General features: G+C 48.7%; 1 protein-coding gene across 1 annotated transcript in view; it reads left to right on the top strand.

The window, feature by feature from the left end:
• Window positions 1-1,013: 1,013 nt before the first annotated feature.
• dthd1 (death domain containing 1) overlaps window positions 1,014-13,727 on the top strand; it is a gene marked incomplete at both ends in the record, with an annotated part of 33,082 nt that continues 20,368 nt past the window's right edge. The window contains one exon of the mRNA XM_084451536.1: window positions 1,014-1,094. Within this exon, the coding sequence (XP_084307662.1) occupies window positions 1,014-1,094 (81 nt within the window). The remainder of the gene's footprint in view (window positions 1,095-13,727) is intronic.

Raw genomic sequence — 13,727 nt, 5'->3', positions numbered from 1 at the left:
TTAGGAGGGACTGGGAGAGTGGGGTGGTCTTATATCAATGTTAGGAGGGATTGGGAGAGTGGGGTGGTCTTATATCAATGTTAGGAGGGATTGGGAGAGTGGGGTGGTCTTATATCAATGTTAGGAGGGATTGGGAGAGTGGGGTGGTCTTATATCAATGTTAGGAGGACATGAGCAGTGAGAATAGGGGTGTTCTGGCGGGGGGGGGGGGGGGGTACCAGTCCGGGGGGCGCGGGATCACATGGTTGGGGATCTCTGGGACGGGCCGGTGCCGGAGCCTGTAGGAGCGGGTTGGCCCCGCCCCCCTGGTAAGCCCCGCCCCCCTGGCGGCGGCCTGGAAGCCCGCCGCCTCATAGATGGCGTTCTCCACCATCTCCACCACGGCGGGGGGGGGGAGGCGGTCCGGGGAGTTCTCCCGGTCGGAGGGCAGCTCGGAGTGGGAGGAGGCGGAGCTGCTGTAGGTGGAGGCGGAGGAGGCGGAGGAGGCGGGGCGAGGAGGGCAGGGTTCTCGCCGGGCGCGCCAGGGGGAGGGTTTCAGGGACCTTTTGGCATCGGGGTTCACACCTCCACCCTCCTCCTCCTCGTCTTCGTCCTCCCGGACTCCTCCTAGCCCCGCCCCCGGCGGTAACGTCTGCCCCCCTTGCCGGACGCCAGACCTCGCCGGCGCCGGAGGCCGCTGACAGGACGCGCCTCTCTTTTTATCCTCGAGGTAGATGTGTCTCGGTCGAGGGACGGGCTTCCTCCTCGGACCCCCCTCCTCCTCGTCCTCCCCGGCCGCGGCCCCCCCCAGTCCCAGGGCCTCCAGGCTGCGCAGGATGCGGCGGCGGTGCCCCGTGGGGAACACCCGGAGCTCCAGGAGACGCTCGTCCGTCAGGTCCCCGCAGTCCCCCAGGTGCCGGTAACCAGCCACGCCCAGGCAGGCCTCGTACTGGGGCAGACGCAGGCTGGCCAGCCACCCCGAGATACCCCCGCCCTCCTCCTCCTCCTCATCTTCCTTGTCAGGGAGGCCCATCATGGTCGCGGGCCGGAACCAGGACGTCCGCACGGGAGAGAGGTCGACGGAAGGTGTCCGAGGAAGACCAGCATTGGTGGGAGTGAGACGTCCGTCAGGGAAGTGGGTCTCTAGACAGGAGATGAGAGATTAATGAAGGTTAATACTTCTGTTGATTACGTCACGGTGCGATGCACACGATTATGATGACATCATTGTCAGATACAGGCGAGCCTAATGCCGGGTGCAGACTAGAGGATTTTAAGCCTGATTTTAGCTCTGATTCACCCCTCCAGACAATCGGGGGGGCGTTCCTGAATCAAGGCTTGTTGAAACCGATTATCTGCCCAAATGATCCTGTAGTGTGTGAGGTGTTAAATGATCCTGTAGTGTGTGAGGTGTTAAATGATCCTGTAGTGTGTGAGGTGTTTACTCACTAAATGATCCTGTAGTGAGGCGTTTACCCACCTCATCTTAACATAGATTATGCTCTTAGTCACTTGTTTTAGAGAGAAGATGCACTTGTGAGTTCTGGCTAGTAGTAGAAGATTGGCTTTTCCTACGTTAAATGCAATTATTGTTAGTCGCTTTGGATAAAAGCGTCTTCTAAATGACTGTAATGTAATGTAACGTTCCCGACTGATCGGAGTTTCCCCGATTTTGAATCGTAAACATCAAACATGTTTGATATTTATCCTTTGGGACAGCAATGGAATGCTGAGTGGAAACCCACAATAGCCAATGAGATCGCATTTCCCTGGTATGAATCGTTACGCAACACATCAATACTAGGGCTGGGTATCGATACTGATTTCTAAAAATGAATGAATGAATGAATCATTGAATGAATTAATGAACTATTCATTCCTTCATTTATTCATTCATTCATTCATTAAATAAATAAAAGATCGATTTTGGGATTCATGAATTGATTCTGAATCATTTGATTCAGAATCGATGAATCGGTATTTAAACCCAGCCCTATACAGAAGTCCCATCTGCGAGGGGTTGTGATTCTCTATCTTCCATTGAGGTAGAAACCAAACTCTTTTTTTGTGGTAGATACTTTCTGAGATAGTGTTCTAGCGAGCGTGCTCACACACACCACAACAGTTGCACTTCTTCTGTCCTGGGCGTTATGACGACTTCCTGTGTGGTGGAAAACTGCCTCTTCATGTCACACAGCAGCTCAAGCAGTATCAGAGAGTAGCTGTAGACCACTGGGGTTATGAATGAGCTCGTTTTCCCCTATCCTCAGCCCACACGTCAATACTACACCTATTGCTTTGATCGGATGTATATGATGGCGTTTGGTCGCCAGCCAACCACAAAAGTGAGTAACTAAGCAAGTACATTTTATTTCTATAGCACCTTTCACAGGCCAGGATCACAAAGTGCTTTACAAACGTAATAAAAGCAACAACAACAACAACAAAACACAACAACAACAAAACAAATGACATATAAACATAGAGCTACAGGTAAAAGCCTGTCTGAGCAGGTGAGTCTGTAACTGCCTTCTGAAGGCGTCAACAGAGACCACAGTTCTTCAAAACACACAGATGCACATGTGAGAGAGGAATAGGCGAACACAGCACTAACACACACCTCCCTATCCTACCAGTCTACACTAACACACACCTCCCTATCCTACCAGTCTCAACTAACACACACCTCCCTATCCTACCAGTCTACACTAACACACACCTCCCTATCCTACCAGTCTACACTAACACACACCTCCCTATCCTACCAGTCTCAACTAACACACACCTCCCTATCCTACCAGTCTACACTAACACACACCTCCCTATCCTACCAGTCTCAACTAACACACACCTCCCTATCCTACCAGTCTTAACACACACCTCCCTATCCTACCAGTCTTAACTAACACACACCTCCCTATCCTACCAGTCTTAACACACACCTCCCTATCCTACCAGTCTTAACTAACACACACCTCCCTATCCTACCAGTCTACACTAACACACACCTCCCTATCCTACCAGTCTCAACTAACACACACCTCCCTATCCTACCAGTCTTAACTAACACACACCTCCCTATCCTACCAGTCTTAACTAACACACACCTCCCTATCCTACCAGTCTCAACTAACACACACCTCCCTATCCTACCAGTCTTAACTAACACACACCTCCCTATCCTACCAGTCTTAACTAACACACACCTCCCTATCCTACCAGTCTAACACACACCTCCCTATCCTACCAGTCTAACACACACCTCCCTATCCTACCAGTCTCAACTAACACACACCTTCCTATCCTCCCAGTCTTAACACACACCTCCCTATCCTACCAGTCTAACACACACCTCCCTATCCTACCAGTCTTAACTAACACACACCTCCCTATCCTACCAGTCTTAACACACACCTCCCTATCCTACCAGTCTCAACTAACACACACCTCCCTATCCTACCAGTCTCAACTAACACACACCTCCCTATCCTACCAGTCTTAACACACACCTCCCTATCCTACCAGTCTGTACTAACACACACCTCCCTATCCTACCAGTCTGTACTAACACACACCTCCCTATCCTACCAGTCTTAACTAACACACCTCCCTATCCTACCAGTCTTAACTAACACACACCTCCCTATCCTACCAGTCTTAACTAACACACACCTCCCTATCCTACCAGTCTTAACTAACACACACCTCCCTATCCTACCAGTCTTAACTAACACACACCTCCCTATCCTACCAGTCTCAACTAACACACACCTCCCTATCCTACCAGTCTTAACTAACACACACCTCCCTATCCTACCAGTCTCAACTAACACACACCTCCCTATCCTACCAGTCTCAACTAACACACACCTCCCTATCCTACCAGTCTCAACTAACACACACCTCCCTATCCTACCAGTCTTAACACACACCTCCCTATCCTACCAGTCTAACACACACCTCCCTATCCTACCAGTCTCAACTAACACACACCTCCCTATCCTACCAGTCTTAACTAACACACACCTCCCTATCCTACCAGTCTTAACTAACACACACCTCCCTATCCTCCCAGTCTTAACTAACACACACCTCCCTATCCTACCAGTCTTAACACACACCTCCCTATCCTACCAGTCTCTACTAACACACACCTCCCTATCCTACCAGTCTTAACTAACACACACCTCCCTATCCTACCAGTCTCAACTAACACACACCTCCCTATCCTACCAGTCTCAACTAACACACACCTCCCTATCCTACCAGTCTTAACACACACCTCCCTATCCTACCAGTCTTAACTAACACACACCTCCCTATCCTACCAGTCTTAACACACACCTCCCTATCCTACCAGTCTTAACTAACACACACCTCCCTATCCTACCAGTCTCAACTAACACACACCTCCCTATCCTACCAGTCTTAACACACACACACCTCCCTATCCTACCAGTCTCAACTAACACACACCTCCCTATCCTACCAGTCTTAACTAACACACACCTCCCTATCCTACCAGTCTTAACACACACACACCTCCCTATCCTACCAGTCTTAACTAACACACACCTCCCTATCCTACCAGTCTAACACACACCTCCCTATCCTACCAGTCTTAACTAACACACACCTCCCTATCCTACCAGTCTCAACTAACACACACCTCCCTATCCTACCAGTCTCAACTAACACACACCTCCCTATCCTACCAGTCTAACACACACCTCCCTATCCTACCAGTCTTAACTAACACACACCTCCCTATCCTACCAGTCTTAACTAACACACACCTCCCTATCCTACCAGTCTTAACACACACCTCCCTATCCTACCAGTCTTAACTAACACACACCTCCCTATCCTACCAGTCTCAACTAACACACACCTCCCTATCCTACCAGTCTTAACTAACACACACCTCCCTATCCTACCAGTCTACACTAACACACACCTCCCTATCCTACCAGTCTCAACTAACACACACCTCCCTATCCTACCAGTCTTAACTAACACACACCTCCCTATCCTACCAGTCTCAACTAACACACACCTCCCTATCCTACCAGTCTCAACTAACACACACCTCCCTATCCTACCAGTCTTAACACACACCTCCCTATCCTACCAGTCTTAACACACACCTCCCTATCCTACCAGTCTTAACTAACACACACCTCCATATCCTCCCAGTCTCAACTAACACACACCTCCCTATCCTACCAGTCTTAACACACACCTCCCTATCCTACCAGTCTCAACTAACACACACCTCCCTATCCTACCAGTCTCAACTAACACACACCTCCCTATCCTACCAGTCTTAACTAACACACACCTCCCTATCCTACCAGTCTTAACTAACACACACCTCCCTATCCTTCCAGTCTCAACTAACACACACCTCCCTATCCTCCCAGTCTTAACACACACCTCCCTATCCTACCAGTCTCAACTAACACACACCTCCCTATCCTACCAGTCTTAACTAACACACACCTCCCTATCCTACCAGTCTTAACTAACACACACCTCCCTATCCTACCAGTCTCAACTAACACACACCTCCCTATCCTCCCAGTCTCAACTAACACACACCTCCCTATCCTACCAGTCTTAACTAACACACACCTCCCTATCCTACCAGTCTTAACACACACCTCCCTATCCTACCAGTCTCAAGTAACACACACCTCCCTATCCTACCAGTCTAACACACACCTCCCTATCCTACCAGTCTCAACTAACACACACCTCCCTATCCTACCAGTCTCAACTAACACACACCTCCCTATCCTACCAGTCTTAACTAACACACACCTCCCTATCCTACCAGTCTCAACTAACACACACCTCCCTATCCTACCAGTCTCAACTAACACACACCTCCCTATCCTACCAGTCTCAACTAACACACACCTCCCTATCCTCCCAGTCTTAACTAACACACACCTCCCTATCCTACCAGTCTTAACACACACCTCCCTATCCTACCAGTCTCAAGTAACACACACCTCCCTATCCTACCAGTCTTAACTAACACACACCTCCCTATCCTACCAGTCTTAACTAACACACACCTCCCTATCCTACCAGTCTCAACTAACACACACCTCCCTATCCTACCAGTCTTAACTAACACACACCTCCCTATCCTACCAGTCTTAACACACACCTCCCTATCCTACCAGTCTACACTAACACACACCTCCCTATCCTACCAGTCTCAACTAACACACACCTCCCTATCCTACCAGTCTTAACTAACACACACCTCCCTATCCTACCAGTCTTAACACACACCTCCCTATCCTACCAGTCTCAACTAACACACACCTCCCTATCCTACCAGTCTTAACTAACACACACCTCCCTATCCTCCCAGTCTAACACACACCTCCCTATCCTACCAGTCTTAACTAACACACCTCCCTATCCTACCAGTCTTAACTAACACACCTCCCTATCCTACCAGTCTTAACTAACACACACCTCCCTATCCTACCAGTCTCAACTAACACACACCTCCCTATCCTACCAGTCTCAACTAACACACACCTCCCTATCCTACCAGTCTTAACACACACCTCCCTATCCTACCAGTCTTAACTAACACACACCTCCCTATCCTACCAGTCTACACTAACACACACCTCCCTATCCTACCAGTCTCAACACACACCTCCCTATCCTACCAGTCTTAACACACACCTCCCTATCCTACCAGTCTCAACTTACACACACCTCCCTATCCTACCAGTCTCAACTAACACACACCTCCCTATCCTACCAGTCTTAACACACACACACCTCCCTATCCTACCAGTCTTAACACACACCTCCCTATCCTACCAGTCTCAACTAACACACACCTCCCTATCCTACCAGTCTTAACACACACCTCCCTATCCTACCAGTCTCAACTTACACACACCTCCCTATCCTACCAGTCTTAACACACACCTCCCTATCCTACCAGTCTTAACTAACACACACCTCCCTATCCTACCAGTCTAACACACACCTCCCTATCCTACCAGTCTCAACTAACACACACCTCCCTATCCTACCAGTCTTAACTAACACACACCTCCCTATCCTACCAGTCTTAACTAACACACACCTCCCTATCCTCCCAGTCTTAACTAACACACACCTCCCTATCCTACCAGTCTTAACACACACCTCCCTATCCTACCAGTCTCTACTAACACACACCTCCCTATCCTACCAGTCTTAACTAACACACACCTCCCTATCCTACCAGTCTCAACTAACACACACCTCCCTATCCTACCAGTCTCAACTAACACACACCTCCCTATCCTACCAGTCTTAACACACACCTCCCTATCCTACCAGTCTTAACTAACACAAACCTCCCTATCCTACCAGTCTTAACACACACCTCCCTATCCTACCAGTCTTAACTAACACACACCTCCCTATCCTACCAGTCTCAACTAACACACACCTCCCTATCCTACCAGTCTTAACTAACACACACCTCCCTATCCTCCCAGTCTAACACACACCTCCCTATCCTACCAGTCTTAACACACACCTCCCTATCCTACCAGTCTTAACTAACACAAACCTCCCTATCCTACCAGTCTTAACACACACCTCCCTATCCTACCAGTCTTAACACACACCTCCCTATCCTACCAGTCTCAACTAACACACACCTCCCTATCCTACCAGTCTTAACACACACCTCCCTATCCTACCAGTCTTAACTAACACACACCTCCCTATCCTACCAGTCTCAACTAACACACACCTCCCTATCCTACCAGTCTTAACTAACACACACCTCCCTATCCTACCAGTCTTAACACACACACACCTCCCTATCCTACCAGTCTTAACTAACACACACCTCCCTATCCTACCAGTCTAACACACACCTCCCTATCCTACCAGTCTTAACTAACACACACCTCCCTATCCTACCAGTCTCAACTAACACACACCTCCCTATCCTACCAGTCTCAACTAACACACACCTCCCTATCCTACCAGTCTAACACACACCTCCCTATCCTACCAGTCTTAACTAACACACACCTCCCTATCCTACCAGTCTTAACTAACACACACCTCCCTATCCTACCAGTCTTAACACACACCTCCCTATCCTACCAGTCTTAACTAACACACACCTCCCTATCCTACCAGTCTCAACTAACACACACCTCCCTATCCTACCAGTCTTAACTAACACACACCTCCCTATCCTACCAGTCTACACTAACACACACCTCCCTATCCTACCAGTCTCAACTAACACACACCTCCCTATCCTACCAGTCTTAACTAACACACACCTCCCTATCCTACCAGTCTCAACTAACACACACCTCCCTATCCTACCAGTCTCAACTAACACACACCTCCCTATCCTACCAGTCTTAACACACACCTCCCTATCCTACCAGTCTTAACACACACCTCCCTATCCTACCAGTCTTAACTAACACACACCTCCATATCCTCCCAGTCTCAACTAACACACACCTCCCTATCCTACCAGTCTTAACACACACCTCCCTATCCTACCAGTCTCAACTAACACACACCTCCCTATCCTACCAGTCTCAACTAACACACACCTACCTATCCTACCAGTCTTAACTAACACACACCTCCCTATCCTACCAGTCTTAACTAACACACACCTCCCTATCCTTCCAGTCTCAACTAACACACACCTCCCTATCCTCCCAGTCTTAACACACACCTCCCTATCCTACCAGTCTCAACTAACACACACCTCCCTATCCTACCAGTCTTAACTAACACACACCTCCCTATCCTACCAGTCTTAACTAACACACACCTCCCTATCCTACCAGTCTCAACTAACACACACCTCCCTATCCTCCCAGTCTCAACTAACACACACCTCCCTATCCTACCAGTCTTAACTAACACACACCTCCCTATCCTACCAGTCTTAACACACACCTCCCTATCCTACCAGTCTCAAGTAACACACACCTCCCTATCCTACCAGTCTAACACACACCTCCCTATCCTACCAGTCTCAACTAACACACACCTCCCTATCCTACCAGTCTCAACTAACACACACCTCCCTATCCTACCAGTCTTAACTAACACACACCTCCCTATCCTACCAGTCTCAACTAACACACACCTCCCTATCCTACCAGTCTCAACTAACACACACCTCCCTATCCTACCAGTCTCAACTAACACACACCTCCCTATCCTCCCAGTCTTAACTAACACACACCTCCCTATCCTACCAGTCTTAACACACACCTCCCTATCCTACCAGTCTCAAGTAACACACACCTCCCTATCCTACCAGTCTTAACTAACACACACCTCCCTATCCTACCAGTCTTAACTAACACACACCTCCCTATCCTACCAGTCTCAACTAACACACACCTCCCTATCCTACCAGTCTTAACTAACACACACCTCCCTATCCTACCAGTCTTAACACACACCTCCCTATCCTACCAGTCTACACTAACACACACCTCCCTATCCTACCAGTCTCAACTAACACACACCTCCCTATCCTACCAGTCTTAACTAACACACACCTCCCTATCCTACCAGTCTTAACACACACCTCCCTATCCTACCAGTCTCAACTAACACACACCTCCCTATCCTACCAGTCTTAACTAACACACACCTCCCTATCCTCCCAGTCTAACACACACCTCCCTATCCTACCAGTCTTAACTAACACACCTCCCTATCCTACCAGTCTTAACTAACACACCTCCCTATCCTACCAGTCTTAACTAACACACACCTCCCTATCCTACCAGTCTCAACTAACACACACCTCCCTATCCTACCAGTCTCAACTAACACACACCTCCCTATCCTACCAGTCTTAACACACACCTCCCTATCCTACCAGTCTTAACTAACACACACCTCCCTATCCTACCAGTCTACACTAACACACACCTCCCTATCCTACCAGTCTCAACACACACCTCCCTATCCTACCAGTCTTAACACACACCTCCCTATCCTACCAGTCTACACTAACACACACCTCCCTATCCTACCAGTCTTAACTAACACACACCTCCCTATCCTACCAGTCTCAACTTACACACACCTCCCTATCCTACCAGTCTCAACTAACACACACCTCCCTATCCTACCAGTCTTAACACACACACACCTCCCTATCCTACCAGTCTTAACACACACCTCCCTATCCTACCAGTCTCAACTAACACACACCTCCCTATCCTACCAGTCTTAACACACACCTCCCTATCCTACCAGTCTCAACTTACACACACCTCCCTATCCTACCAGTCTTAACACACACCTCCCTATCCTACCAGTCTTAACTAACACACACCTCCCTATCCTACCAGTCTAACACACACCTCCCTATCCTACCAGTCTTAACACACACCTCCCTATCCTACCAGTCTCAACTAACACACACCTCCCTATCCTACCAGTCTGAACTAACACCTCCCTATCCTACCAGTCTTAACTAACACACACCTCCCTATCCTACCAGTCTCAACTAACACACACCTCCCTATCCTACCAGTCTTAACTAACACACACCTCCCTATCCTACCAGTCTGAACTAACACACACCTCCCTATCCTACCAGTCTGAACTAACACACACCTCCCTATCCTACCAGTCTCAACTAACACACACCTCCCTATCCTACCAGTCTTAACTAACACACACCTCCCTATCCTACCAGTCTCAACTAACACACCCCTCCCTATCCTACCAGTCTCAACACACACCTCCCTATCCTACCAGTCTCAACACACACCTCCCTATCCTACCAGTCTTAACACACACCTCCCTATCCTACCAGTCTCAACTAACACACACCTCCCTATCCTACCAGTCTCAACTAACACACCCCTCCCTATCCTACCAGTCTCAACTAACACACACCTCCCTATCCTACCAGTCTCAACTAACACACACCTCCCTATCCTACCAGTCTTAACTAACACACACCTCCCTATCCTACCAGTCTTAACTAACACACACCTCCCTATCCTACCAGTCTTAACACACACACACCTCCCTATCCTACCAGTCTTAACTAACACACACCTCCCTATCCTACCAGTCTCAACTAACACACACCTCCCTATCCTACCAGTCTCAACTAACACACCCCTCCCTATCCTACCAGTCTCAACTAACACACACCTCCCTATCCTACCAGTCTTAACTAACACACACCTCCCTATCCTACCAGTCTTAACTAACACACACCTCCCTATCCTACCAGTCTAACACACACCTCCCTATCCTACCAGTCTTAACTAACACACACCTCCCTATCCTACCAGTCTCAACTAACACACACCTCCCTATCCTACCAGTCTTAACACACACCTCCCTATCCTACCAGTCTTAACACACACCTCCCTATCCTACCAGTCTTAACACACACACACCTCCCTATCCTACCAGTCTTAACTAACACACACCTCCCTATCCTACCAGTCTCAACTAACACACACCTCCCTATCCTACCAGTCTTAACTAACACACACCTCCCTATCCTACCAGTCTTAACTAACACACACCTCCCTATCCTACCAGTCTTAACACACACCTCCCTATCCTACCAGTCTCAACTAACACACACCTCCCTATCCTACCAGTCTACACTAACACACACCTCCCTATCCTACCAGTCTTAACTAACACACACCTCCCTATCCTACCAGTCTACACTAACACACACCTCCCTATCCTACCAGTCCTCTCCTCTTTCAGCTGCCCTTTAAAAGTGCACGCCAAATGAGGTTTGCGTCTTAGCAACACTTCTGCTTTCGAGCGCGTTGGTCTCACGGTGTTTGTCGTCGCAGGTTATTGAAAGTCACCAGCGCAGCAGGCAGGGGTGGAGCTTATCTGTGTTTTAGTCTCAACGGTGTACACACACGCCACACGTGTCATTTTAACCTCCAGCGTTAAGAAATAGGAACATACAAACATGGGCTACCGCCAAAATCAAACGCACCAAAGATTAGAGCTTTCATTTCTTCTGTTAGATCTCCAGAGCCATGACATCAGAGAGAAGAGACAGTGTATTGCACCGCCTCCCCACCCCCCCCAACTTGGGGCGGCTGTAGCTCAGTTGGTAGAGCGGGTCGTTCAATGATCATAGGGTCAGTGGTTCGAATCCCAGCTCTGACCGTCCACATGTCGAAGTGTCCTTGAGCAAGACATCTACCCCCAAATTGCTCCCAATTTAGCACCTTGCATGGCAGCTGCCGCCATTGGTGTGTGAATGTGTGTGTGAATGGGTGAATGAGAGGCCATTGTAAAGCGCTTTGAGTGCCGCTAAGGTGGAAGAGCGCTATATAAGTGCAGTCCATTTACCATACCGACACTAACACACACCAACACACACCAACACACACTAACTCGCTCTGCTGCGTCTCTCCCTCGACGCCACTGTCCACCCACACACGTCCACAACAAACACGGACACACAACAAACACACATACATACTGCACAGTACACACACACACACACACACACACACACACCACCCAGTCTGCAAACATTGCAGGGCTGACTGAGTGGGAGGAAGAGTGTTTTGGGATCTGACGCAGCGGCCCCTGACCAACCGACCGACCGTAGGATGTAGCGAACGAGAATACAAGACGACCAGACAGCGCTACAAGGTCAAGGGTCAAGCTTTCAAACGCCACATGTGGCTTCTGTGTGATATTACCACAAAGCAGAATGCAAATATGTACAAAACAGATGGCACGGATAAGGTTTTGAGCACACACGCATGCACGCTCACACACACACACACACACACACACACACACACACACACACACACACACACACACACACACACACACAATATCCAGCCTGTTGACATAATGAGAATGCTGCTATGCTCTCACCCTGTTAGCATGCAGCCCTATGAAACCCACCCTCTCCAGGACACCTGGAACACCTTTAGTGCCACTCGATTGGCTACTCGGGGAACTCAATTAACCTGATTGGCTACTCGGGGAACTCAATTAACCTGATTGGCTACTCTGGGAGCTAAATTAACCTTTTTTCATACTGGAGACAGATAATGTATTTCTATGCATTATCTCTCTCTATTAGAAACACACACACACGTACCACTCCTTCTGTTTGCATTCCAGATGTAAACCACTGATCTCACGCATGCTCATGCTAGGTGTGTGTGTGTGTGTGTGTGTGTGTGTGTGTGTGTGTGTGCGTAGACAGGTAAAGCGCCCCACCCCACCACCATGCTGCTACCTAGTGACACACCCGCCTCACACATCCTGACAACACTGAGCCCAGAACAAAGTCCAACATGACGCCTTCACCCCACTCTGACGTCACCACCATGATCCATGTTGATCTCTTCTATAAAGGAATTCTATAAACGAGGCAAAGCTCTCCTCACTTCCGCTGGATGACTGCCATAAGAGAACTATACATATAACGGGTTTGTTGGACTTAAATATGACTGGTCTTTAGGCCAGTAAGTCAGTAGAGTTATTTTTAATTAAGTTAAATTACAGCTATTCAATGAAGGAGAAATAGCAAATACAATGTTACTGTAGCCTTCGTTAACTGCTTGACAGAGATGAAAATGACTTTACGGCGTGAGTCGGTCCTGTCTTTGTCACTTGTAGGTGTCGGGTTCGGCTCGCATCACTACACACACACACACACACACACACACACACACACACAC

Source organism: Borostomias antarcticus, assembly GCF_949987555.1.
Source record: "Borostomias antarcticus genome assembly, chromosome: 17".
NCBI classification, from domain to species: Eukaryota; Metazoa; Chordata; class Actinopteri; order Stomiiformes; family Stomiidae; genus Borostomias; species Borostomias antarcticus.
This window is presented reverse-complemented; position numbering and strand designations above follow the sequence as displayed.